General features: G+C 54.5%; 2 protein-coding genes across 9 annotated transcripts in view; both read right to left on the bottom strand.

Moving 5' to 3' along the window:
- LOC115394055 (microtubule-associated protein 4-like) overlaps positions 1-5,930 on the bottom strand; it is a 64,436-nt gene extending 58,506 nt beyond the window's left edge. For all 8 annotated transcript variants that reach the window (XM_030099190.1, XM_030099191.1, XM_030099195.1 and 5 more), the window contains exon 1: positions 5,852-5,930. The gene's annotated coding sequence lies outside the window, so the exon portion shown is untranslated. The remainder of the gene's footprint in view (positions 1-5,851) is intronic.
- A 7,267-nt stretch (positions 5,931-13,197) lies between these two features.
- The window catches only part of kcnh2b (potassium voltage-gated channel, subfamily H (eag-related), member 2b), a 25,488-nt gene continuing 10,876 nt past the window's right edge, over positions 13,198-27,809 (bottom strand). The window contains exons 3-17 of the mRNA XM_030099200.1: positions 27,480-27,583; positions 26,960-27,098; positions 26,426-26,580; positions 26,253-26,347; positions 25,155-25,295; positions 22,283-22,482; positions 21,113-21,365; positions 20,083-20,276; positions 19,006-19,108; positions 18,432-18,568; positions 18,143-18,287; positions 17,878-18,064; positions 16,376-16,481; positions 14,902-15,015; positions 13,198-14,208 (exon numbers count right to left, since the gene is read on the bottom strand). Of these exons, the coding sequence (XP_029955060.1) occupies positions 13,807-14,208; positions 14,902-15,015; positions 16,376-16,481; positions 17,878-18,064; positions 18,143-18,287; positions 18,432-18,568; positions 19,006-19,108; positions 20,083-20,276; positions 21,113-21,365; positions 22,283-22,482; positions 25,155-25,295; positions 26,253-26,347; positions 26,426-26,580; positions 26,960-27,098; positions 27,480-27,583 (2,475 nt within the window). The 3' untranslated portion in view covers positions 13,198-13,806. The remainder of the gene's footprint in view (positions 14,209-14,901; positions 15,016-16,375; positions 16,482-17,877; positions 18,065-18,142; positions 18,288-18,431; positions 18,569-19,005; positions 19,109-20,082; positions 20,277-21,112; positions 21,366-22,282; positions 22,483-25,154; positions 25,296-26,252; positions 26,348-26,425; positions 26,581-26,959; positions 27,099-27,479; positions 27,584-27,809) is intronic.

The raw sequence follows: 27,809 nt of genomic DNA, 5'->3' as shown, positions 1-27,809 counted from the left end.
GGAGCCAAAAACATTTTAAAACAAGAAAAGAACATTTTCAGGTCGAAACGCTCGCCGAAGCCGCCACGGCTTCCGCTTCCAGCTGCTGTGGCTTCCACTTCCCTCCGGCGTGGTTTCCACTTCCTGCTGACAGGCACGTGAAGCTAAGCTGTGAGCGCTAACCTGAGCTAGCATTAGCATCGCAGGACGAACACTGGCTCAGCGCCACATCAGCTGGAAGGAAGATGTAACAACTCCACCTCTTCCTCCCCCCTCCCCCTCCTCTTCCTCCCCCTCCCCCTCCTCTTCCTCCCCCCTCCTCTTCCTCCCCCCTCCCCCTCCTCTTCCTCCCCCCCTCCCCCTCCACCTGAGAGACACTCCACCCTCCAGCCGGCTGTGTGATTCCAGCAGTAAGCCCAGCTGGGGGGGGGGGGGGGGGGGGGATTACTGCCGCCGGTCCATTCTTCCTCTGCATCCCTCCATCATCTCATTCATTCAATCTGCCCATGTCACGCAACACACACACACACACACACACACACACACACACACACACACACACACACACACACACACACACACAGAGGTCGCCGGTAAACACATGCGCCACAGCAAACGACACGTCGGACGCTGCTTTCAAAAGTGACTGTGTGAAGCTTTCAGGCTGAACCTCCTCCGTCTACAAAGACTTCCAGAGTGAAAGACTGGAGGACGGACAGAGCAGACTGGAGGACGGACAGAGCAGACTGGAGGACGGACAGAGCAGACTGGAGGACGGACAGAGCAGACTGTCTGGAGGACGGAGGTCTGCCCACAGACGTGAAAGTGAAAGTAACTAAAGGCTCGGGCGCCGCCCGCGATTCAGAAACAGAAAAAAAAGCTAAATAAACTCTGATACTAAATGATAAAAGACTAACAGCAGATAAACTGTGATACAAGCATGAGATGCGCACCGGGGGGGGTGGGGGGTGGGGGGGGACCTTCAGGACCAGCCCTGCCTGTCGCCCTGCACTCCGAACACCTTCAGTCAGCTCGACCGGTCCAGGGCTGACGGTTCAAATCCCAGACTTTCTGATCGCTTCAGTCTGGGACGCTGGAACCGTTAGCCCCTAACCAGTAGCCCCTAACTGTTAGCGGTGGGTGAAGTGTCTTGCCCAAGGACACAATGACAGTTTTACGCCTGCGGGAGCGGGGATCGAACCGCCAACCATCCGGTTAAGAGACGACCCGCTCTACCACCTGAGCTCCCGTCGCCCCGAGTCAAAATCCACATGAAATACTGGGATGTGAATGAGCCTGAGTCTGTCCTCCACCAGCTGGGTCCTGGGGGTCTGAGCAGAACCAGGTCCTCCTCACAGACACCCTGCAGTCTGATGGAGGGGAACCCTGAAGACTGGAGTCACATGACCTCTGGAGAACCCTGGAGAACCCTGGAGAACCCTGGAGAACCCTGAAGAACCCTGAAGAACCCTGGAGAACCCTGAAGAACCCTGAAGAACCCTGGAGAACCCTGAAGAACCCTGGAGAACCCTGGAGAACCCTGAAGAACCCTGAAGAACCCTGAAGAACCCTGAAGAACCCTGAAGAACCCTGGAGAACCCTGAAGAACCCTGGAGAACCCTGGAGAACCCTGAAGAACCCTGGAGAACCCTGAAGAACCCTGGAGAACCCTGGAGAACCCTGAAGAACCCTGGAGAACCCTGAAGAACCCTGGAGAACCCTGGAGAACCCTGGAGAACCCTGAAGAACCCTGGAGAACCCTGGAGAACCCTGGAGAACCCCCTCATCACTGAGCTGTGCATGTTGTTGTTGTTGTTCCTGGTAAATAAAGAAAGAACTGTAGAACTTTTGAAAACAGGTCATGTTTAACCTCCTGATGTTTCTAACTTATTTCTGCTTTTTCTCTTGAAGGTTCTGCTGAAGTTTGTTCTATAAAGGTTCTATAAACTGCTGACGTTCTCTGTTAGAACCTTTTATTTTGACTCTCAGTGGAACACTGAAGAGAGAACTGAAGGGTTCTCATGATGAGTTTAACTCCAGAAGGTTTATCAGACTGATGAAGACGAGCAGACGGAGGACAGGAGGACAGGAGGAGGACAGGAGGACAGGAGGAGGACAGGAGGAGGACAGGAGGAGCAGACGGAGGACAGGAGGAGCAAACAGAGGACAGGAGGACAGGAGGACAGGAGGAGCAGACGGAGGACAGGAGGACAGGAGGAGGACAGGAGGACAGGAGGAGGACAGGAGGAGCAGACGGAGGACAGGAGGACAGGAGGAGGACAGGAGGACAGGAGGAGGACAGGAGGAGGACAGGAGGAGCAGACGGAGGACAGGAGGAGCAAACAGAGGACAGGAGGACAGGAGGAGGACAGGAGGAGCAGACGGAGGACAGGAGGACAGGAGGAGGACAGGAGGACAGGAGGAGGACAGGAGGAGCAGACGGAGGACAGGAGGAGCAGATGGAGGACAGGAGGACAGGAGGACAGGAGGAGCAGATGGAGGACAGGAGGAGCAAACGGAGGACAGGAGGACAGGAGGAGCAGACGGAGGACAGGAGGACAGGAGGAGCAGACGGAGGACAGGAGGACAGGAGGAGCAGACGGAGGACAGGAGGACAGGAGGAGCAGACCAGCAGTGGAATGACGGGATCAGTAGAACGTCTGATCAGCTGATTCCTCTGAGCTCGGCCCGGCAGTGAAGCAGCGACTGGCGGCTGTAGAGGACAGGAGGACAGGAGGACAGGAGGACAGGAGGCTGGAGGAGTAACGCTGGATCACACACGGGACGGGAACCAGCTGTTTAGCCACACTGTTCTACAGTCCAGAACCTCCTGTTCTGTCTAAACTTGCTCCACACCGAGTCTCCTCACTGACCCTCCTGACCGCCGCCGCTGTAAACACTCACCTGATGCTGTTTATCAATACTTTGCTGGACGGATGAATGAAAGCTGCGGATCCTGGCTGTGAACAGCGGGACGTCGTCTCGCTGGGTCCAGGTTCTCCCGGCGCTCTCGCCTCGTCGCAGGTCTGGACTCCAGGTCCGACTAGCAAGTGTTCTCTCCGAGTTCACGAGTACACACTGCGTACTGAGAAAGGCCAGTGTTTCAGCTCTGAAGACCCCGTCCCAAACCCCCAAGATGCACTGCAGCACAACCGTCATGGCCGCCACCGCTGCAGGACCTGCTGCAGACCTGTCCTGTATCCGGATACTGTAGCTGCTTTAGCTAACAGTTAGCTAGCTGTTAGCGCTGCTTTAGTCATAGCGGTGCTTTTTTCTATTCTTTTCTTCTTTTCCCTTTCGTCCCGTTTTGTTTTTTAAAATTTTTCTTTATTTTTCAGAAACACATCTGCTGAAGTTGAAACATTTCTCCATAATTTTCCAATATGATTTTATTTTGTAAGGAGTTTTGGGCTGATTGGTCAGTCTTGGTGTGTTTTCTTTGTCGTTCTATCAGCTGTTTGTGCCTGAAGATAAAGCAAAACGTGAATCAAGTCAAGATGAATTCATTCTCTGGGAGCTGGACGGAGCCGCTCCAGAGCAGCTGCAGAGCCAGATGTGGCTGCAGAGCAGCAGCTGCAGAGCCAGATGTGGCTGCAGAGCCAGATGTGGCTGCAGAGCAGCAGCTGTAGAGCCAGATGTGGCTGCAGAGCCAGATGTGGCTGCAGAGCCAGATGTGGCTGCAGAGCAGCAGCTGCAGAGCCAGACGTGGCTGCAGAGCAGCAGCTGCAGAGCCAGATGTGGCTGCAGAGCAGCAGCTGCAGAGCCAGATGTGGCTGCAGAGCAGCAGCTGTAGAGCCAGATGTGGCTGCAGAGCCAGATGTGGCTGCAGAGCAGCAGCTGTAGAGCCAGATGTGGCTGCAGAGCAGCAGCTGTAGAGCCAGATGTGGCTGCAGAGCCAGATGTGGCTGCAGAGCAGCAGCTGTAGAGCCAGATGTGGCTGCAGAGCAGCAGCTGCAGAGCCAGATGTGGCTGCAGAGCCAGATGTGGCTGCAGAGCAGCAGCTCCAGCTGTGGCAGCAGCCGGCTCCGCTGGACTCCGCCTCTGCAGGGATTAGTTTTCGAGTGGACTGGACCGGATCCAGAATGAATCCCGGGCCTGAGATCAGATCAGTCCCACCTCTGATTCACCACTCAATAATCTGGCTGCTGGAGGATTGGAGGGTAATCTGGACGGGGTGGGGTGGGGGGTGGGGGGGGGGGGAGGCTCACCTGCAGCTGGAGCTCAGGAACAGATCTGAATCCGTCCTGCTCCGTCTCGGGTCTTTTTGGTGTAAAGAGTTTGTTTGTTTTCCCCAAATTCTGCTATTTTGGTTTGTTTCCAGCTGCTGAACCGCCCGGCGGCGTCTCTGCTCAGCCGTCTGCTCCACGTCTCTCGCTCTGTGTGTCCTACATCTACGCTCCCATGATCCCCTCTGTCAGATCTCCGGCTGCTGAGCCAGAACGCTCACTCCCCTCCATGTTTTCATCGCCGCCGTCCAGAACGTCAGAGCAGAGTCTGGACGACGCCCTCAGCCAAACCCCGCACATCTGAAAGGTCTTTTGAAGAAGAAGAAGAAGAAAAGGAGCAAACTGTCCCCAGATGATGTCTTAGACATACGTCCTCATTCAACACCAACATTAGTCCAAAACACAAACCCCCAAACCGTTCATCATTTCAAACAGGACAGCAGAACGCAGCAGGGAACCCAGGGAAAGCCACGTTTCTCAAACTGCACGACAAAAAACCAAGTTTCATCACAGAATCCTGAATGTTTGTCAGGTTTGAGGACGAGTCCAGAGCGTCCATCATCCTGAGAATCCTGAGAAGAAGAAGACGAAGACGAGCTCAGGAGGCCGTCGGCACAACGCTTCACCTGAAACCACGATCCACCTTCACCCGTTCTCAAACTCCTCTTAACGTCCTACTGAGCATGTGCACAACTGTCCGTTTCCATGGTGACAAACCAACTCATTTCCATGGTGACGGACCGGTTCGTGTCCATGGTGACAGACTGATATGTTCCCATGGTGACGGACCGGCTCGTCTCCATGGAGACAGACTGGTCCACTGCGGTACTGAGCTGTTGGATCTTTCCAGTCCTCAGAACCTGGACCGGACTCCTTCAGTTTGACTTGACACAGAAAACTGGATTAAACGAGTCAAGTTACTGTTTTGTCGTCAGGTGGGGGGCCGGGCCGGGCCGGGCCCTCGGGCCTCATGTTTGACCTCCAGTGTGTTTGCTGGGCAGAGCTGATCCGTGCGTTTCTCCACCATAACAAAGTGCAGAACACACACGTGTAAACACGCTGGACTCTTCTTCTCTGACAGGCAGCGGGATCGAACCATGGATTTACCGAGGACAGCTGAACGCTCGCAGATTACGTGATAAAGCCCTCCTGCCCCGGGCGGGGTGGCTGTTAGGTGGTAAAAGGGGTAAATATGCAGGTTTATGTCTTGCATAACTTTCAGTCCCGCTGTGACAGTGCAACTTCCCCGTGCTGCGTTCACGGCCGCAGGGAACTTCCCCTCCGCACGTGAGCCGAACGCCAGCTTCTTCTGAGAGGACGGAGGGGCAGCGGACGTTTCCGTCTGGAGATCAACTCTAAACAATCCACCGTCACGCCGCGGCAGGTCGCGACACGAGAGCGTTTCTCGCCCCTGAGCTTTTAATCCTCCATTCGGCCCGTCAGGAGTTCCGAGGCGCACCTGAACGCAGCGCGAGCCTCCACCCGTGCGTGATGCGTGCTGAGATCACTCCTCCAAAAATCACCGTCCTTTCACTCCCGCCGCCTGCGAGCCGCGTGCGGCCCGCGCCGCATTCACACACACAGGCGCGCGCGCACTCGCCACTCACCGGTCCGCCACGCGACACGCACGGCTCGGCCTGACTCACCGTCAGTTGTCCGCTTTTTGACAGTTTGTCGGGAGTCTCCGAGCGTCGCCGTCCCCGCTGCGATCCGCCCACAGCCAGAGTGCACTCTGCGGGTCGCAGGAGCGGCGGAAGCCCGCCCAGCCACTTCCGCTCTCCTCCAATCACAGCGCAGCGTCACTGACTGACGGTCGAGTTGTCCAATCGGATGAGCTGACGGCCGTGATTGACGCTCAGGTTGACCAATCACAACCTCGACGTCACAGAGGGCAACTTGATGGACACCGAGAGCGACCAATGAGGAAGTTTGACTCCTTTTACGGGACGGTGCCGGTCCAATGGCCGGGTGGAGGGGGTCTGGGACCGGGTTTGGGATCCGGGACCTCCAGCGGCCACAGCCCGAGAAGACGCCCAGATCCCTGGAATGTCAGAAATCACTTTATTGGGGAGGGGGGGGGGGGGGAATGGATTAAAATTCAAGAAAAACCAAACGAATTCTACTTTCTGTGACTATTTAATCAAAACAATGTTTTTTATAAAGTAATTAGGCCACTTTAGTCGACAAATGAACTTGCTTCTCATCATGTGTTTGTCAGAGAATAGTAACTTTCACGTTACTCTGCTGGTCTCATATTTAAGAGATTCAGGGCTGAACTTCACATTATGCAGCCAAGCAGCGACCTCTGGCGGTGAGAATGGTTCACAGCAGGCAGAGCGTCGGCAGCTTTAAATAGATTAAATCCACAGAAAACACAATTAATCCGGTTAAAATAACGCTGGAGGTTTGTTTCTCCCAGAGGAAACACTGGACCGGCTGGTTCTGCTTCAGCTGAGCTTCTTAGTGGAGACTTATCAGAACCAGACTCAGAGGAGGAGAACTCTGTAGAGCCACATTCAGATTTTGTAATCACTCCTCCACTGCTCAGAGGCGACACTTGAAGGCACCGCTGGATCTCTTTCTTCTGGTGGTGGTGCTGGTGGTGCTGGTGATGCTGTCGGTGCTGGTGGTGCTGGTGGTGCTGACGGTGCTGGTGGTGCTGACGGTGCTGATGCAGCTCCAGGTTCTCCAGAGGCAGAGGTAGCAGCAGGTCGGCTCCACGTCTGACAGAAAACGCCACGCAGGAGAACGCTGCTTTCAAAGAGGTTTATTGAAAGAATCATTTTGAAATGTTATAAAGTTCAACCGTTGGTGAAGCTGTCACACAACCAGACCCCGCAGGAGAACCACGTTCTCCGGCCTGCGCTCGTCTCCAGTGTGCACGTTCCGCTAAGAACTTCAGCTATTTTCAAAACACACTTCCTCTCTTCCGGCAAAAAAGAAAAAAAAAAAGAAAAAAAAGAACGGCATTGAAGAAATGCTATTGCTAACAGAGTGGAGCACGGGAGAACCCACGTTCTTCACGTTCCCGAACCGAGAAAAACATTCCTACTGACTGGAGCCGGAACGAGCGGTGTTTGGAAAACAGCTTTGTCCAGCCGACACACACACACACACACACACACACACACACACACACACACACACACACACACACACACACACACACACACACACCGCTTCGCCTGTAGTGTGGTGCTGAATCATCTAAGATCACTACGTCTGCAGCGGAGAGATAAATATCTCTATATATATTAAATATCTATATGTCTTTATAAATACGACTCTCCCGCAACCCGGAAGAATTCAGTGTTTCACTCGACACACAGTCTGCAAGCAAACAGTGAGACCGGCCGCCCGGAGCCCGGGGCCCCGGCGGCGGCGGCGCCCGGTGCAGCATGCAAGTAGAAATATGCCCGATGCTAAACGTCGTCTTCACGGACGGCTCTGCTTCTCTTCTCTCGCTCGGGTGAATATTTTATAAGAAATTAGAGCAGATGTGTTCATTATTCAGTATAGTTCCTCTATAGGTTTCTGCATCTCAAAGCATGCCAAAGAAAGAGTCGGTCCTGCATAGTGCGGCTATACGAGTGCCAGGAGATTCCTTTACAAGCAGTCCAAGAAAGTCGGTATGTACAGGCAGGAGTCCAGCAGATCCACTGGAAACGGTACCGAGCCCACCCAGGCTGAGCAGAACCCAGCAGAACCATGCAGTCCAAGCCAAGCAGAACCAACCCAAACCCAAGCAAACCCAACCAGAACCAACCAGAACCAACCAAAACCATCCAAAACTAGCAACACTCACCCAGACCCAACCAGAACCAGCCCAAACCATCTAAAACCAGCAACACTCACCCAGACCCAACCAGAACCAGCCCAAACCATCTAAAACCAGCAACACTCACCCAGACCCAACCAGAACCCGCCCAAAACCAACCCAAACCCAACCAACCAAAACTAACCCAAAGCCACGCAATCCAACCAGAACCAGCCCAAACCCAGCTAAACCCACCAAAACCAACCAGAACCAACCTAAACCCCACCCACCCCACTCCACCCCTCCAAACCAGGCTCAGTGCTCAGACCCTCCCCGGGACCAGAACCCCCTCGGACCTTCTGGACTCACAGAAAGCAGATCAGAACTGGACGAAGCTCAGCAGGACGGAAGAGCCATAGAGGAAGGTGTGTGTGTGTGTGTGTGTGTGTGTGTGTGTGTGTGTGTGTATGTGTGTGAGAGAGAGAGAGAGAGAGAACGTGAAGGGGAAGAACTCACTCGTCCGTCTCTCTTTGTGCAGACAGACCGGTTCCCTCGTCCCCCTTCCAGCCTTCCCCCCCCTGAGGTGCGTCCTCGAATCCAGCGGTTCTACCGAGATCCGCCGTGGTTCAACCGTCACGCAGCAGGTCAGAGAAGAAGAGTCAGCGACCGCCATGTTCTCATTCTGAGGTCAAAGTTCAGAATGGAGAGGTGACCGGCGGGACATGAAGGAAACGCCGGCGCGGGACGGGAGGCGACCGAGAACCGAGAACCCAGAGGAAGATGGGTTCCTCACCGATCTGTGGAGGAACGGCGCCCAGCCTGAGAGCTGAGCAGGAGAGGACGAGTCGGGGTCGAACATCAGAGGAGCCGTTCCACTTCTCTCTGATCCAGGTCACCGGTTGATCCCATGGAACCAGAGTGATGGCAGCTGTCGCTGTCGCTACTGCTTGGAAACTCATTCATCAGCTCCCGATGGGCTCGAATCAATGAATCCAGGGAGAGATTCACTGTTTGGAGCGCGAGACGCCAAAATGACAGGAACAAAACATAACTTTACAGGACAGATGTCAGGGGTCAGGGGTCAGGGGTCACATGGAGTCTGACCTCAGACATGTTTGGTTTTATCACACCGAGTTATTCTGAGGATTAATGTGAAAATATGGTGCCGAGCAGCATTCAGGACCCGGCCGAACGTCGGCCTTTCCATCCGTCAGTCATAAAAACAGACGAAAACTGAATTCAGGCAAAATCTCTGCAAAAGAGGAGAAAAAGTTCATTTTAAACCTTCTTTACTGCGTTTAATCCTCCATGTTTACGTTTTTAAATGCCTCTTTAAGCCACTGAGAGTGAAACACACACGAGAGCAATGACATGAAAACATCGAGGTGAAATGTTAGAAATTCAAATTCAAACAACGACGGAAGGTAAAATAAAATTAATATAAAAGAATAAAAATATAAAATTTAGGTGAAAAAGGGAAAATTAGAAACTGTTTTGCACATTTTGGGATAAAGTTCTTTCTTTTAAAGCAAACTTGACGAAGCAGGAACATTTCAAAGGTGAAAAATAAATAAGATTTTCACATTGTCAATATTATCAACTTAAAAACGAGTCAAAGTGAAAATATTCAATTTTTTGAATGTAAAAATAAATAAATTATCAAAATGTTGAAGTCAGAACTGAGAATGAAGCTGAAATGTGGAACAAAGTTCATATTTCCAAATATTTCTGACTGATGGTTAACTTTAAATTAAGGGAAATAATAATTAAGTTTAGAAGTGAAAATAATGGTTGAATTATTGGATTAAAATGAGGAAAAGTAAAAATTTAAAATGATGCAATTAAGCATCACAGTGCTACAGATATTCATCTCTTTAAAATCACAGTCCTACATTTTCTTAATTGTCAACATTTGGTCTTTATTGTGAAAGAGTAAAGATTCCCTGCTGATGAAGTGATGATCAGAAACATCCAGGCTGTAAGCTAAAGGTGCAGCAGCTTCGTCTGGATTCGGGTGGGAAAGAAAAGCAGGATTTCTTATTGGTCAAAAGAAATAAACCGATTTTATTGCTGTTATGGTGTCAATAGCTTCAGTAGCCTAGCCTAGCCTAGCCTCACCTAGCCTAGCTTAATCTAACCTAGCTTCACTTAGCCTCATCTAGCCTCATCAAGGCCAGCCTAACCTATCTTATCCTAGCCTAGCTTCACCAAACCTCACCTAGCACAGCCTAACCTAGCCTATCTTAAACTAGCCTAGCTTCACCTAGTCTAACCTAGCCTAGCTTAATCTCACCTAGCCTAGCCTAGCCTATCCTAGCCCTGCGGTGGAGCGATCCATGTGTTCGCCTGTATAGTCCGCTCTCATTTTATTTTTGTTTCTGCACATCTTGTTCTCGAGGTCTCTTGAAAGGATTTGAGGAACGGCGGAGGAGTTTCTGTCCTCCGAAGAAGAGAAGAAGAAACCGAGACTTCAGGAAAGAGCGAAGTGAAGTCAGTCCATGGAAACGGCGTCAGTCTGCAGAGCAGGAGGCTAAAGGGAATTCTGCTTTTCCATTTCTCATCGGTCGGATTGTTTTTTTCGGACGCGGCGCCACATTCCTGAGTCGTTCTCCGTCTGATCCCTCAAATCTGTAACGGCTGAAACGATAAAGTGCAAAAACATTCAAACTGCTACGAGTTCCCCGTCGCTAAGGCTACCGGGAGTCCCCTTTTCACTGTTTTTCAAAATAAAGTCCCGTGATCGGCTGCGGAGGTGGTGAGCGAAGTGAACCGGCTCAGACGACAACGCTTTCAGGAGAAAACCATCCGTTTAAAGGATGAAGCAGCTTTTTGAAAGAGTGGGCTTTTTGAAAACTCCTGGGTTCCATAACTGATGAAAAATGCAACTTTCTGGAGGAGGGAAGACAGTCTGCAGACGCCAGCTGGTCTTTCACCTTCTCAAACTATATCTGTAATAAAAAAAAAAAGACATTAAAACAAAAGCTGCTCCTGCTCTGCCGCCCCTAAGGATTGTGGGTAAAGTCCAGACTCTGGAAGGCTCTCATCTGACCGAGGTGTCGGGAGGGGAGCTGACAGAACGTCTGCGGGTTCTCAGGAGGATTAAAGTCAGCAGCGCTTCCTGAATCCATCGGTTCTTCAGTCCTCAGTGGCGGTTCGACTTCAGACCGAGAACCCCAGCAGTGCCGGGTACTTGGTAAAAAAAATAGGAATGATAATCTCTCTTTCAAATTGAGAACAGATTTCTAAAACTTTTCTCTCTCTGTCAGGTCCTCCATGGGACCGAGGGCCATACGTTTGAAACCCTGCTTCAGGTTAAACATGAGCGAGGCGTCTGACCGGGACAGAAAGGGACGGAGACGAAGAGGACAGCGGCGAGTCGCTACGGGACAAGGAAGACGAGAAGGACATGGACCAGTGTTCAGGGACCAGGAGAACTCGAAGGGTCTGGAAGAGGGTCCGGTTCTGTTCCAACCGTCCCTCTGGAGGTTTACTGGATTTCAGTGTGTACCGAGAGAACCATGGGAAAAACATCAGTACCTCAGAGAGAACCACCAGAGTAACAAGTACCTCGGAGAGAACCGCCCCAATAACAAGTACTGAAGAGAGAACCCGATCAGGATCAGGACCTGAGAGACAACCCTCCTCCAGAGATGTTCTTCCTCTGTTGAACCTGGATAAACACAGCAAAAACCACCGTCCCTCCTCCGGGAGCTGTGGAACCTGAACCGTAGTCTTCTGTTCCTCTAGTCGGTCAAAGGGTTTTCACCAGAACCGGTTCCGGTTCTCAGGATCTTCTTCACATGAGGCTGGATGTTCTGAGAGTCGAAGCAGACGCTTCATCAAGAACCTGGAAAGACGAACCTTAGAGAAAAGTTCAGGTTCCTGCCTGAACACTTTGTGCTTGAGCGCCAGGCACCGACGGCCCGTTTCCATGACAACAGGCCGTCGCCGTCGCCAAAAACACAACTTCTGGAAACGACTCCCGAGCTAGAACTTTTGTAAAATGCTCTGATTCACCTCGCTGCGCTGCTGATGCTCTGGACAACAAACAGCGATGGCGGCCGTCGTGACAGACGGCTACGGCGCCGCATGCTAGCTCCTTCTGTTCAGCGTTTCTCCTGTTGCCGTGGAAACGGACGCCATTCAGAACATCATTGTGTGAAGGTGAAACTGTGGTGGGTTCTCCGAGAAACGGGGCCTGAAATGAACGGATGTTGATGTTTCTGTACGTCCTCAACGCCACAGGAAGTGGAACGCCTCAGAGGAACCACGACCCGACCCCGACCTGGTTCCTTGATATATTCAGTGAAAACTTCTTTATAAAGGTTCTGAAACAGCACGAAAAGGGTGAAAATTCCCGGCGCCGGCGCTCCCTGGCCGCGGCGCCGGCGCTCCCTGGCCGCGGCGCTCCCTGGCCGCGGCGCCGGCGCTCCCTGGCCGCGGCGCTCCCTGGCCGCGGCGCCGTAAAGGGTTTGTGCTGAGCCTGGAGTTCAGGGACCGACGGAGCCAAACATTCAGAAAAACACAGAAAAATCCATCCAGCAAACCTCAGTGCAGCCAAGCTCCGCAGACTGAATCACACACACACACACACACACACACACACACACACACACACACACACACACACACACACACACACACACACACACACACACACACACACAGCCCCCCTCCTGCCAGTGTTGCATATTGTTCTGTACAGAGAATAATGGCGCATTCGGCTGGTCATTTGTAAACGAGCAAACTTGTAACTTATGTATTAATATCAACGCATCGCAAACTCTTATGTACACGGGGAGGCGATGTGGGCGGGGTTTGGGTGGGAGTGGGGGTAAGGGAGGGGGTGGACAACGGAGGAGGTCAAGACCAGTGAAATCTGAGGTAGCAAAATTCAACCATGATGGAGGAGGAGGACACGGCGGGCTGGGGGGGGGGGGGGGGTTCTAGACTGGAGGGTTTTAGGAGGGGGTTCCAGAGTGGCGGGCTCGGGGGGTTTCCAGACCGGGGGGGTTTCTTCCTGCTGCTGCAAACCCGGACTAGATGGTGTCTCTTTGGGTTTTGTGGTTGGTGCTCTGTTCTGGGGGGGAAACTCGTTTGTCAGCTCACCACTTGGTGGCGCCGCCGTCAATTCTGCGTTTTCTTTCAGCTGATATGTTCATAGAGAATGGCTTTATACCCCCCCCCACACACCCCCCAACCCCCCCTCCTGAGGTGCGGCCCGGCCAGTCCAGTGTGCTCTTGTGAGGGTGAGGAGCTCCGCCTCCCGAGGGGCGGGGCGTCGGCCGGGGACAAAGGGAAGGAACCAATGAAAGACGGAGGACGGCAGGACGCCTGTTAGGCCAGCTAACTCCACCTCCAGCCAGTCTGAGTTTATCGGAAGCGCCGCGGACGAAGAGGACAGTCAGAATCAGTTCAGTGCAAGACGGACATGGCTACTGGTTCATGGCTCTGCTCAGTGTTGTCTCCGCTACCCGTCCCCGTCCCGTCAGTCGTCCAACACCGAAACAGCAGTAAAGGGATTCGTCTGCAAGTCAGCAGGAGTTCGAGTAGAGAGGCAGGTGGAGGTGGGTGGGGGAGGCAGAGCCCCCGCGGTTTTGGTTAAAGGTCGTAGCGCCGCAGACCTCCACCCAGACGGCGAGGATAAGGGACGGGTGGAAGTCCAGCGGCTGGGCGGGGGTCCGGCGGCCGGGCGGGGGTCCGGCAGCTCGTCGGAGGTTCGACAGCTGGGCGGGGTCCGGCAGCGGGGCGGGGGTCCAGCGGTTGGGTGGGGGTCCAGCGGCCGGGCGGAGGGGAGCAGCTCTGCCTCGCCTCCCTCTCCTCTCCTCCGGGCTCCACCTGGTCTTAGCTGCCTCCCGGGTCGGACCGGTGTCTCTGCGGTGTCCGTGAGTCCAGAGGCGTCTGTGCTTCTTGGAGCGACAGCCGCCTCTGGGCGTCAGAGTCCGGGTTCGATTCCCCTGGTGCGGCGGCGGCAGCGGTCGGCCCGGCCCCGCCCCCTAAGCTCAACCCCGAACCAAAGCCTAAACCTAAACTCAGCACCCCGGCCCCGCCCCCCAACTCTAAACCTGGACCTGAACCCGCAGCCGCCCCGGGGAGGACCCCGGTCCCGGACCCCAGCCCCAGATCCAGGTCCAGGTCCAGGTCCAGGTGCTGGCCCAGGCAGTCCACTCCAGAGGGGCCCAGCTCAACCTGCCTGGGGGCCCCCAGAGGGGGGTCCTGGGAGTCCAGGTCCTGTGAGGCCAAGATCTGCAGGAGAAGAAGCAGAATGGTAGTGGAGGGTTATGCTGCCGTTTCCACGGCAACGTCTCGAGTGACGACGCATTGCTTCCCGTTTCCACGGCAACGTCTCGAGTGACGACGCATTGCTTCCCGTTTCCACGGCAACGTCTCGAGTGACGAAGCATCGCTTCCTGTTTCCACGGCAACGTCTCGAGTGACGACGCATTGCTTCCTGTTTCCACGGCAATGTCTGAAATGACAACGCATCACTTCCCGTTTCCATGACGACAGTCTGAAAAGTCTTTTTGTTTACAATAGACGATGATGCAGACTGGGAGTCACGGCGCTCTGGAGGCCGCCATGTTTGTTATCGTCCATCTAGAGTGTTTCTGCCGTCTCCAAGGAGACGGGCCCCGAGTGTTTGCACGACGAAAGAGTCGGAGCGTTTTCAAAAAGTTCCACCTTGGGAACCATTTCCAAACAGCTCTGTTTGCAGAGGCTCCGAGCAGCGTCGTCATGGAGATGAACCAAAACATTAGCATTTTCACTTGAAGTCGTTGCCATGGAGACGGGGTATGAGACAACAATGGGTAAACAGGGCGGCAGTGTGACGGCATTTTAGTACACCCAGAAGAAGAAGAAGGCGGAGTCTGCTGGACGACGGTGAAGCTACAGTCGTTACGGCTGACCGGACTTCAGATTGAAGAAACACCGTTTCACCTGTGACAGAGACACCAGACTGTCTGAGTCCAGAGGAGGACCGGGTGGAGCCGCTTTGTCCCCTGGACCCGGACCTGGACCTGGACCCGGACCTGGGCCGGGGTACGGTGAGACCTGCAGGAGAAAAACATGCTGTCATTCACGGTCCGGGACGGTACCGTTCACACCTGAACTGATCCGGTACCAACACCCGGTACCGGTGCTCTACGGTACCAGTTTTCAGTCCTTTCGAGTGTTTATGTGGTGATAAATGCTAATTTGTCGCTAGCTGCAGACAACGAATGGCTAACGGATGCTAACTGTGCTAATCGATGCTCAGATGCTAGCATGCTAACAGCTGTAGCCGTAGATCTCTTCAGCCTGCAGGAACATCTGGTTCTGAACCAGGAGCTTCCAGATCAGAAGTTTTCCCGCCACACAGCGAACTCTGCATCTTATTTTGAAGTGGAGCTGCGATTTGGAGCTTCCTGTCAGCCGAGCTGCTTGTGTTTCTACAGCGGTGCGTTCATGTCCGGCTGGGAAAATCCCCAACTCTTCCACTGCCTCAGTCACCAGGAGGCGTTCAGGGACCGTTTGACTTTACATGAATCGGAACTCCGTAGAACCGACAGAGTCCGGTCGGTACCGTTAAAGTCCTGAATCCAGACCTGTCTCCACTGATGATCATAGAACCGGACCGGCTTCTGATAGGCCGGTTTGGGATCCACAGAAAAGCTTCTGGAGACGTCCGGCGGATCCGCTGCCTGCTGCTGGTGCTGCGGTTTGAAACCAGACCCAGACGGAGCTGTTCTGGACTCCGGTCCGATTCCAGGTGCGGTCCTGCTGTTTGACCGGTCCACCGGGTCAGCCTGTCCCCGCTGCGACGTCTGTTTGGACACTTTGTGGGTTCCTGGGGAACAAACCGTTCCTGAAGCGGTGAGAACTCCAGTGACCTCTGACCTCGTCCTCCGGGCCTCAGTCTGTCCCGTGGATCTGGACGGAGACCGACTGACCATCAGCAGCTCTGGAACCTTTCCTGATTGGACGGATCAACACTCGTAACGTTACAGTTCAGACTGTGGGACTTGATTCAGCAGTGAGATGGATGGACACCATGGACCCAGTGGTGTCTCCGACTGTCTGATTCCGTCTTCAGGAGTTTCTCCCGGCTCGTCCTCGCCGCTCGTCCTCCTGGCTCGTCCTCCCGGCTCGTCCTCCCGGCTCGTCCTCGCCGCTCGTCCTCCCGGCTCGTCCTCGCCGCTCGTCCTCCCGGCTCGTCCTCCCGGCTCGTCCTCCCGGCTCGTCCTCCCCGCTCGTCCTCCCAGCTCGTCCTCCATCTTCATTTGAAACATTCAGACTTCACTTCTCTCCGTTTTTATCCATATTTCATCCTCAGCCCAGAGAATCCTCCCAGGTTAAAAGCTTTTCCGTGTCCGATGAATGCCTGGAAAAAGAATGGTGGCGGGGGTGGGGGTGGAGGCGGGGGCGGAGTTACCTGAGGCGGCGGGGACACGGCGCTGTAGGCCGGAGGAACCAGCGCCATCTGCCGCTGCAGCAGCTGCATGATCACCCCGATGTCGGTGGACATGCGGCTCTCCAGCCTGCGGGGGGGAAGGACAAGAAAATCTGAGTGTTCTCTCAGTGTGAGTCTCTGTTCACACCCTGCTGCTGCTTGGTTCCTTTAAAGAACCACCGCTGTAAACACCGTCATGTGGAACGCTGTCCGTGGTGCTGAAGGCGCAGAACAGCCAGAGGCTGAACTCCAGAGAGCAGTTCCTCTGATGGTACAGGAAGTGAGAACACAAACCACCAGCAGCAAACTGCTACTACTACTACTGCTGCTGCTACTGCTGTTCCTGATATGTTACTATACTGTAAACCAGGGATGGGCAACTGGCGGCCCGCTCCATATGGCCCTTAAATTCATTTCTGAAAAATGTGTTTTGCTGCACAGATTCAGTTGTAATGACATACTTTGGCCACCAGATGGCAGCAGCATGAATGGAGATGCACACTGGCTCCAGTCCGGCTCCGGAGACTCTGCGGAGCTCCGGTCTCTTTCCGCAGGGATCCTGTTTTTCCGGATGCCGCAGCCCTACCGCGTCAATCCAGACAGAAGCAAGTCGGGTGTCGGAAGGAAACGCGATACGTGTTCCAAAATAAGTGACTTCAAAATAACATCTGTGTCGTGTTTTTCGTGTTATTTTTTTTACTTCTTCTGGTATAAAACAGAACAAACAATGTGATGTAGTCATTATAGCTTTAGAAGAATGAACGGTTTTGTACTTCGTCACTGCAGGAAAGTCAAATGACTCCAAAATGGCTCAAAACAGCTCTGTGACCGGAGCAGCTCCGTGTTGCCAGATTGGGCGGGTTTCTGCCAAATCAAGCGTCTTTTTTGAACACGTCGGAGGGGTTGATGAAATGATTGTGTTGATGACGTGTTTTTTTATCATACAAATATGGTTTTAACGTGCATTCTCATCCGAGACGGCGGGTTGGGCTGCTTTCTGTTGAGTAAAACGGGTTTCATATTGTCTACGGGGGATAACGACAGATCTGGCAACCTTCTCCAGCGGACTGCAGAGACACTGCAGGTGGTGTGAATCACAGTGCTGCGGTGTACCGGACCAGAGCCGGACCAGAGCCGGACCAGAGCCAGACCGCAGCCGAACCAGAGCTGGACCAGAGCCAGACCAGAGCCAGACCGGAGATGGACCAGAGACGGACCGGAGCCGGACCAGAGCCGGACCAGAGCCAGACCGGAGACGGACCAGAGCCGGACCAGAGCTGGACCAGAGCCAGACCGGAGATGGACCGGAGACGGACCGGAGCCATACCGGATCCAGTGTGCATGAGGTGTTAGTGGCCAGTCAGTGCTCCAGCCAGCAGCCACCAGCAGGGGGCAGCAGCTCCTCTGAACCAGAGGCCAGCAGGCGGCCTGGGCTTCTTGCTGAACGGTTCCGGTTCTCCCGGTTCCGGTTCCCCGGTTCCTACCTGTTGAGCTGCTTCTGCAGCAGGTCCAGGCGGGCGTCCAGCTGTCCGCGCTGCTGGCGGCTCAGGCCGTGCAGCGGCGTGCCGAGGGCCGGCGGCGACGCCGGGCTGCAGCGGGGCACCTCCCGGTACTGCCCCGCCCCCCTCTCGCCCCAGAAGCTGAAGATGTTGGAGACTCCGGAGAAGGCGCCTGGCGAGGAGAGGGGGGGGGGGTGAGCGGGGCGCCGGCAGAGGGGGGGGGGGGGGGGGTCCCGGTCCGGGGCTTTACCTGACAGGGCGTTGCAGGTGTTGCCAGTCTTGGGGTCTGACTCGCCCTCGGTGTTCTCGCTGAGGCTCCCGGCCGAGGCCTGGGCCGGTGGGCCATCGTGCGGGACCGGCGGGGGGGCCAGGCCGGTCACCGCGGGGCCGTCCCCCTGTGGGCGGAGACAGGCGGTCAGATGGCGGCCACCGGTATTGGTGCTGTTTTGGTTCCAGTTTCAGCGCCGATACCGGTATCGGTGCCGGTGCCGGTATCGGTGCCGGTGCCGGTATCGGTGTCGGTATCGGTGCGGCCCTACCTCGTCTCCGCTGGAGTGCGAAGACACCGAGCTGCGCCGGGCCCCCCAGCGCTTCCTGGACCCCCCGTCCTGCTTCTCACGCTGCCGCCGCCGCACGGACTTCTGGGACTTCTTGATTTCTCCGGCGTCGGCGTCGTCTGGACAGAGAGAGCAGAACCTGAACACCGGCAGGAGGTTCTCCACCGACCCGGAACCCCGACACTGGAGGGCCACTGCCAGAAGCTTCCATTTCCATGGAAACAGACTTTTCAAAACATTGCCGTATAAACTGGAAACTTTTTGAAAACACAAACGATGCTTTTTAACTTAAAAGGTGCAGACGGAACCTGAAGCGAGCTCCGGTGGAACGGGGAACTTATAGAATGTTAAAAACAAACGTGAGTTAGGAGTTAAGACGAAACGAGGGACGATCTGAAAGACAGCTGCGGGTCAAAGACCAGAACCAGGAGATCCAGGGAAGACCAGGAGAACTCAGAAGATCAGAGTGCTGATGTTCTCATGTTCTCACAAACCCAAAACAAAGACACTTCCAGAACGTCTCAGGAGAGACCCGGGCCGGGATCAGACCGGGTACCTTTCTCAGTGCGCCTCCTGAAGGATAACTTGCGCCTGCGGAGCTTGTTGAATCCTCCGCCGGTGGAGTCGTCGCTGCTCGGAGAACCGGGGATCATGTTGGTCTGAAAGGAGCAAACGGAACTTTAGGGTTCAAACTACAGAACCAAGTCCAGGATGAGTCTGAACAGTGGACTGGATGGTCTGAGGACAACTCAGGACTGGGAGGGGGGAGGGGGGATGGTGATGATGGATGGATGGATGGATGGATGGATGGTCAGATGATCAGTGGATGGATGGATGATGGATGAATGGTTGATGATGGCTGGATGATGGGTGAATGGATAGTGATTGGATGATGGGTGGATGATGATGTTGGATGATAGATCGATGGATGGATGGATGATGGATGGATGGATGATGGGTGGATAATGGGTGAATGGATGGTGGTTGGATGGTGGTTGGATTGTGAATGGATGATGGATGGATGGCAGGTGGTTGGATGATGGATGGATGATCACCAGCAACACGACTGATATTTGTCTTAAACAGTGAATAATTTCAATATGAATATTTAATGAGACACTAGAACCGGAGGAGAACCGGAGACGTTCTCCTGCAGTCAGAACGGTTCTGTGGGGTGAAGGTTCTGTCCTCTGCAGGGTTCTGCAGGGTGAGGGTTCTGTGTTCTGCAGGGTTCTGCAGTGTGAGGGTTCTGCAGTGTGAGGGTTCTGTGTTCTGCAGGGTTCTGCGGTGTGAGTGTTCTGTGTTCTGCAGGGTTCTGCAGTGTGAGGGTTCTGCAGGGTGAGGGTTCTGTGTTTCGCAGGGTTCTGCAGGGTGAGGGTTCTGTGTTCTGCAGGGTTCTGCAGGGTGAGGGTTCTGCAGGGTGAGGGTTCTGCAGGGTGAGGGTTCTGTGTTCTGCAGGGTTCTGCAGGGTGAGGGTTCTGTGTTCTGCAGGGTTCTGCAGGGTGAGGGTTCTGCAGGGTGAGGGTTCTGTGTTCTGCAGGGTTCTGCGGTGTGAGGGTTCTGCAGGGTGAGGGTTCTGCAGGGTGAGGGTTCTGTGTTCTGCAGGGTTCTGCAGGGTGAGGGTTCCACTGACGTCTCTCAGGTTGAAGGTGATCTCCAGGTTGCTCCAGAAGTGGTCTGCGAACTCGGGGTACATGTCGAGAACCTCCAGAACGTCCTCCCTCAGGATCTTGTGCAGGTCGCAGTAGGTGAGCGCGCGCACGTCGGCGTTGGACTTCCCCGGCCGGGCGTACAGGTTGATGGGTTCTCCGAAGATGTCGTTCTTCCCTGGAGAACAAGACGCAGAACCTGAGTCAGAACACTTCTGAGCAAACGCAGACAGGAACAGACGCTCGGGTTTCAAACTCGGCACTGTCTTTTCAAAATCTGACTTTTCTTTCTGTTCTCCTCCCCCTGACCCTGGTTCTGCAGGGTTCTCCTCCTCTGACCCTGGTTCTGCAGGGTTCTCCTCCTGACCCTGGTTCTGCAGGTTCTCCTCCTCTGAGCCTGGTTCTGCAGGGTTCTCCTCCTCTGACCCTGGTTCTGCAGGGTTCTCCTCCTCTGACCCTGGTTCTGCAGGGTTCTCCTCCTCTGACCCTGGTTCTGCAGGGTTCTCCTCCTCTGACCCTGGTTCTGCAGGGTTCTCCTCTGACCCTGGTTCTGCAGGGTTCTCCTCCTCTGACCCTGGTTCTGCAGGGTTCTCCTCTGACCCTGGTTCTGCAGGTTCTCCTCCTCTGACCCTGGTTCTGCAGGTTCTCCTCCTCTGACCCTGGTTCTGCAGGGTTCTCCTCCTCTGACCCTGGTTCTGCAGGGTTCTCCTCTGACCCTGGTTCTGCAGGTTCTCCTCCTCTGACCCTGGTTCTGCAGGTTCTCCTCCCCTGACCCTGGTTCTGCAGGGTTCTCCTCCTCTGACCCTGGTTCTGCAGTCCTCACCCCTCCCAGCCTGTTCTAACCATGGAGGCCTGGTTCCACTGCAGGTTCTCTCTGTTAATGAAAAGCTGAGGTTCTCTCCATGTCTCCGGGTGGAGGAGTTCCTCAGGGTGCGGTTCTCCACCCTCTTCCGTTCCATCAGATTGTTCTTTCTGGAGGTTCTCCAGGGAGAACCGGTCCCTGTCCTGGCTCACCCAGGATGGCGACCACCACGTCGCCCCGCAGGATCTCGATGGAGCCGCGAGAGATGAAGTAGACGGCGGTGAGCACGTCGCCGGCGTGCACCAGCGTGTCGCCGGGCGGGGCGTGGGTGGTCTTGAACTTCATGGCCAGCGCCCGCAGGCAGCCCTTGGTGGAGCCTTTGAAGGCCTTGCAGTTCTGCAGCAGCGTGCGGTTCAGGTGGAGGCAGATGTCCGCCTGCAGACACTCGGGGAAGCCCTTCAGGACCTGGGGGGGGGGGGGGGGGGGTCAGAACGAGGGAGGAGAGGGGGAGGAGAGACGGAGGAGAGGAGGAATGATGAATAAAAACACAACCTTTACTGGCTTTAATGATCCCCGCCTATGGATGTAGCATGTAGCATGTAGCATGTAGCATGTAGCATCTGTGGCGTGTTAGCCTGAAACGCTTTAGCATGTAGCATTAGCCCTTGCCAGTGAACCCACTGAGCTCCTGCCGGTCTGGGTAAATTCTGATCCTGAAAACAGCCACATGGCTTCCTGTGGCTCACTTTCACTTCCTGGTACTGGTCGCCCGCCGCCCGCCGCCCGCCGCTCCTCCATTCACCTCCTTGCCTTCGGAAAGTGTTTAGCTTCGGTAACGTTCATGTCGATGCCGCTGGTGTGTGTGTGTGTGTGTGTGTGTGTGTGTGTGTGTGTGTGTGTGTGTGTGCTCACGGCGTTCATGTCGATGCCGTTGGTGTGTGTGTGTGTGTGTGTGTGTGTGTGTGTGTGTGCTCACGGCGTTCATGTCGATGCCGTTGGTGTGTGTGTGTGTGTGTGTGTGTGTGTGTGTGTGTGTGTGTGTGTGTGTGTGTGCTCACGGCGTTCATGTCGATGCCGTTGGTGTGTGTGTGTGTGTGTGCTCACGGCGTTCATGTCGATGCCGTTGGTGTGTGTGTGTGTGTGTGTGTGTGTGTGTGTGTGTGTGTGTGCTCACGGCGTTCATGTCGATGCCGTTGGTGTGTGTGTGTGTGTGTGTGTGTGTGTGTGTGTGTGTGTGTGTGTGTGTGTGTGTGTGTGTGTGCTCACGGCGTTCATGTCGATGCCGTTGGTGTGTGTGTGTGTGTGTGTGCTCACGGCGTTCATGTCGATGCCGTTGGTGTGTGTGTGTGTGTGTGTGTGTGTGTGTGTGTGTGTGTGCTCACGGCGTTCATGTCGATGCCGTTGGTGTAGGACCAGGCGTGCTGGAAGTACTCCTCCAGCCTCTGGCGCAGCGGGTTGGGGATCTGGTGGAAGCGGATGAACTCTCGGACCCGCAGCATCTGGGTGTGGTAGCGCGCCGTGCCGGAGTACAGCCGCTGGATGATGGCCGACACGTTGCCGAAGATGCTGGCGTACATCAGGGCTGGGGGGGGTCAGAGGTCAGAGGTCAGCCTGGGTCTGACAGACGCTTCCTCTCTCAACGTGCTTCACTGTGAAGGCAGCTTAAAGGGAGTCCTCTGTCCCCTGTCCTCACTCCTCTGTCCTCTGTCCTGTCCTCACTCCTCTGTCCTCTGTCCTGTCCTCACTCCTCTGTCCTCTGTCCTGTCCTCACTCCTCTGTCCTCACTCGGGACGTTGGACTGATCTTAAAGGTCGCAGCGTCGTTTAGCGCCGTTGTTTTGTCTCGTTGTCGAGTCGGATGCTGCTCAACCCTCAACGTCCCGTCAGACCACATCACCGTCTGAGAGAACCGTGTGTGTGTGTGTGTGTGTGTGTGTGTGTGTGTGTGTGTGAGACAGAGGACAAACTGTTCAGACGAATGAGTGAACTTCACGAATCCTTCACAGCTGTAAAAACGAGCGAGAGTCTGTCAGCAAGACGAGCGAACCGGAGACAGTCAGACCGTCGGGCCGTCAGGCTCAAAGCAACACCGGTCACAGTGTCCGCCACATCCGACTGTCCCAGCAGGCCGTCCTCCAGGGCCGACACACCGTTTGGAGCAGCACTACATCAACACGAGTGTTTAGAGACTTTCCTCAGCGTTCCGGCAAAAGAATTCAGAGAAAATTCCCACAAACCAGGAACTTTGGTCCCATGTGTTCTGGATGAGGGCCGGCTGAAGAAAATGAAAAAAATCATCCTCCAACAAGTCCGTCGTGCCTTGCCATACTTTCATGTAGAGACGTTATTAAAATATCAAAACGCTGTATTTTTTGTCCTCCAGACGTGAAAACCTCATTTCAGGTTCTTCTACCAGATTTAAACTGAGCTTTAAAGTGTGGAGAGAATTTCAGCCTTTTGGAGTTTATAATGGGAGTGTATTGAAGATCCTCTCCATTTAAACCCCACAAACATTCTTCTCTCGTCCCCACGGCCACATTTCTGCCTCAATCTTCAGAATTTATACATCAAAACGTAGCTACACTCCTCGGGATTCTCCCGATGCTTTCAGTTCGTCTCTGTCTCAGACGGTTCTCTCTCCAGATGCATTTGTTTGAAGAGAGTGCAGAATGTTCTCCATCTGCTCCGATGCATTAAGAGATTCAGATTAAGAGATTTTCTCCTGAATCCAGACGTTCACACTTTTTTACAAACTGGCTGTGGATGAATGGATGATCCCACAGACAGGAAACCTCAGGATGGATTCATGAAAGGCTTCTGACGCTCACAGTGAATGTTTTTTTTTGTTTTTTTAATTTCACCTCTTTGTTTCGAGAAACGACATTTCTTCCACCATGCAAACTGGATGGAAAACACACACATACACACGCCTGCTGAGTGCAGCTGGTCTCCATGGCGACACACACACACACCTGCTGAGTGCAGCTGGTCTCCATGGCGACACACACGCCTGCTGAGTGCAGCTGGTCTCCATGGCGACACACACGCCTGCTGAGTGCAGCTGGTCTCCATGGCGACACACACACACACCTGCTGAGTGCAGCTGGTCTCCATGGCAACACACACGCCTGCTGAGTGCAGCTGGTCTCCATGGCGACACACACACACACCTGCTGAGTGCAGCTGGTCTCCATGGCAACACACACGCCTGCTGAGTGCAGCTGGTCTCCATGGCGACACACACACCTGCTGAGTGCAGCTGGTCTCCATGGCAACACACACGCCTGCTGAGTGCAGCTGGTCTCCATGGCAACACACACACACGCCTGCTGAGTGCAGCTGGTGTCCAAGGCAACACACACACACACCTGCTGAGTGCAGCTGGTCTCCATGGTGACACACACACCTGCTGAGTGCAGCTGGTCTCCATGGCAACACACACGCCTGCTGAGTGCAGCTGGTCTCCATGGCGACACACACACCTGCTGAGTGCAGCTGGTCTCTATGGCGACACACACACACACGCCTGCTGAGTGCAGCTGGTCTCCATGGCGACGCACAGCTGCAGCCTCTGTCATGGCCGATCTCAGCTCGGAGCTCACAGTGCAGATGGAGAGTTTATTCAAACACAAACACACACTGCTGTCAGCCGCTGGCAGGCACAAAGCAAAAAATCCTCTGGAATTCTCCGGCTCCATCAACAAGACGACCAGCCAGAGGGTGAGACGCGAGGCGTTCAGGGACGCTGGGGAAATCCAGCTCTGCTCTGAAACAACCACGTGTCTTCTGTCCAGATGTTGGAGGACAAATGTGGACATGAAGGAACCAGAGTTAGAGTTCTCACTCAGAGAGGAGGAGAACCGAAACACCGGAGTGAGGGAGAACCGGTCAAGGTCAAGTTTGACTCGGCGAGGTTTAGAAGTGTGTGTGTGTGTGTGTGTGTGTGTGTGTGTGTGTGTGTGTGTGTGTGTGTGTGTGTGTGTGTGTGAGAACAGAAAGGTTTCCAGATCTCTGATCTGCTGGTTTCACTCAGCTGGCTGCAGTCCGGCTGATCAGCGTCAGGCGGATGTTAAACGTCTGTTTCTGTTGTTGTAACGAAGTAAATCTTTCAGGCTGAATCCTTCAGAACGACTGGAGAAAAAACACAGTCTGACTGAAAAGACATGAAATGCAAACTCTGCTTCTTGTTTCCTGTTTGATCATCTCTTGTTTTTCTATCAGTCCTCAGGGCCGTGACCTCTGACCTCTGACTTACAGCCTATGAGCATGACGCAGATGGAGAAGATCTTCTCCGAGTTGGTGTTGGGGGAAACGTTGCCGAAGCCCACGCTGGTCAGGCTGCTGAAGGTGAAGTACAGCGCCGTCACGTACTTATCCTTGATGGAGGGTCCTGAGCCTGGGGGGGGGCAAAGAGGGGTAGCATTTAACCCTCGTCAACATAAAGACATAAAGATTCCGGGGTAAACATGAGTGGAGAGCTGTGGAGTCGTTTTGAACGTCTGTGTTTGGCTGAACATGACAGGCTCCTTTAAGCCAGTAGCTGAAGGTGGAGTCCAGGGAAAAATAATGTGATTAATCACAATTAATCACACGTCTGTCTGTGATTAATCACAATTAATTGTATAATTTGTAATCAACACAAAATCACCAATTTATTGTGTAAAAACTCCTTGTTGTTAAACGTCTCACTGAAGACACCAGTAACCAGTTTGATGTTGTGGAATTTGAACCATCAACAGGTAAAAGTTGAGGTGCTCAAAGGAACGCCGGTCCGTCTGTCTGTCATGACTAAAAACAGTAATCTAATTAACTCAGTAACTTCATTAACCTGAACGTAAGATGAGTACAACAACACAACAGTCTGGGTTCTGTTTGTTCATTTTAATCTCACTTCTGAGATTAACCACATTTTAGAAGCAGCCCTACATGAATTAATTGAGATTAACTCGATTAGAAGTGAGAACCTGAGTCAGTTCTGGTCCTGGTCCTTTAAGAAGTGGTGTCAGTGCGTCTCTAGAACATTACATCAGCTGGACCCCGGTCGGTCTGGACCCCGGTCGGTCTGGACCCCGGTCGGTCTGGACCCCGGTCGGTCTGGACCCCGGTCGGTCGGGGTCGGTCTGGACCCCGGTCGGTCTGGACCCCGGTCGGTCTGGACCCCGGTCGGTCTGGACCCCAGTCGGTCTGGACCCCGGTCGGTCGGGGTCGGTCTGGACCCCGGTCGGTCTGGACCCCGGTCGGTCTGGACCCCGGTCGGTCTGGACCCCGGTCGGTCTGGACCCCGGTCGGTCTGGACCCCGGTCGGTCTGGACCCCGGTCGGTCTGGACCCCGGCCTGCAGCTGGGTTCAGTACCTTGGACAGAGTCGTTGTAGTGTTTCCCCAGCTGGTCCCCCAGAGTGTGAAGCCAGCCGATGGAGCCGTTCCGCTCCACGTTCCCGATGGCGTACCTGCAGACCCAGAGAGAACCCGTCAGGGGGCGGGGTCCGCCGCCGCCGGCCCCGCCCCCGCCCCGGCGCTCCTCCTACCAGATGCAGGCCAGCCAGTGGGCGATCAGGGCGAAGGTGCACATGAGCAGGAAGAGCACGGCGGCGCCGTACTCCGAGTAGCGGTCCAGCTTCCGGGCCACCCGGACCAGACGCAGCAGGCGGGCCGTCTTCAGCAGGCCGATCAGCGTGGTGGTCTGCACACACACACACACACACACACACACACACACACACACACACACACACACACACACACACACACACACACACACACACACAGATGTTCTAAAGGAGCTAAAGGAACCGAACCAGAACCTCCAAACCCAGAACAGGAAGAGAACACTGCAGAGGACGGACAAAGGAGAGGAGGATCCATCATCCATCCACCCATCATCCATCCATTCATCCACCTATCCTTCATCCATCCAGCAGAAAGGCTGGATCATGAAGTCAGCCTCGTCATGGAGACGGTGGATGCTGACGTGGGAACGTGTCGCGTGGAACCCGGACGTGGAACCCGGACGTGGAACCCGGACGTGGAACCCGGACGTGGAACCCGGACGTGGAACCCACCTCCTCTCCGTTGCGGTAGATCAGCAGGTCGAAGGGGATGGCGGCCACCATGTCGATGAGGAACCAGCCCTTGAAGTAGTGCACGGCGATGCGCACGGGGTGGCTCACCACCTCGTCGTTGGAGTTGACGTAGGTCGTCCTGAGGGAGGGAACCGGAACCCAGGGTTCTCGTCAGAACCAGATCCACCGAGAACCGGAACCTTTCATCACCACGTTCAGGTTCAGGAAGCTAACGGAATCATTCCACCGCCATGACAGCTAGCTAACTAGCATCAGCCTCAAAGCCACGCAGGAAAAACACCCATGATGCAACAGTTCTCTGAGTTTTGCTCCAGAACGTCTCATTAGAACTGGCTCCCTGTTGTTTGTTTGGTTTCATGAAAATATAAACAACAAACAAATAAACAAAGGTTTTTCTGACGCAATCTGATTGGTCCAGAGCTGAGGACCAATCAGAAGCCCAGACCAGGAAAACCAGCTCTGTGTGTGTTCTGCGGTGCGTGTGTGTGTGTGTGTGGACCTGAAGTTGATGAGGATGTCGATGATGAACATGATGTCCACGATGAGGTCGACCACGTTGAGCGGGGAGCAGGAGTATCCGCAGCTCTGCATGGCCGCCTCCTCCTGGGGGCGGAGCCACAGGGTCAGTCCACTTCCTGCTCCACAAGCAGCTTTTCAAAATAAAACCTCGACCGCCGCGCCAGCCGGGACCAGAACCGAACAAACCCAGACCAGCCGGCGGCGGAACGCTAGAACGGGGTCGACCAGAGGTCAGCAGTCCCGAGAACACCGGAGAACTTTTATTTTGAAAGGTGGACCCTGGAGGGTTCCACAGCGTCCAGGTTCCTCT

This window comes from Salarias fasciatus, chromosome 9, assembly GCF_902148845.1.
Source record: "Salarias fasciatus chromosome 9, fSalaFa1.1, whole genome shotgun sequence".
Classification (NCBI taxonomy): Eukaryota; Metazoa; Chordata; class Actinopteri; order Blenniiformes; family Blenniidae; genus Salarias; species Salarias fasciatus.
Note: the sequence above shows the minus strand (reverse complement) of the source record. Positions and strands in the feature narration are given on the sequence as shown.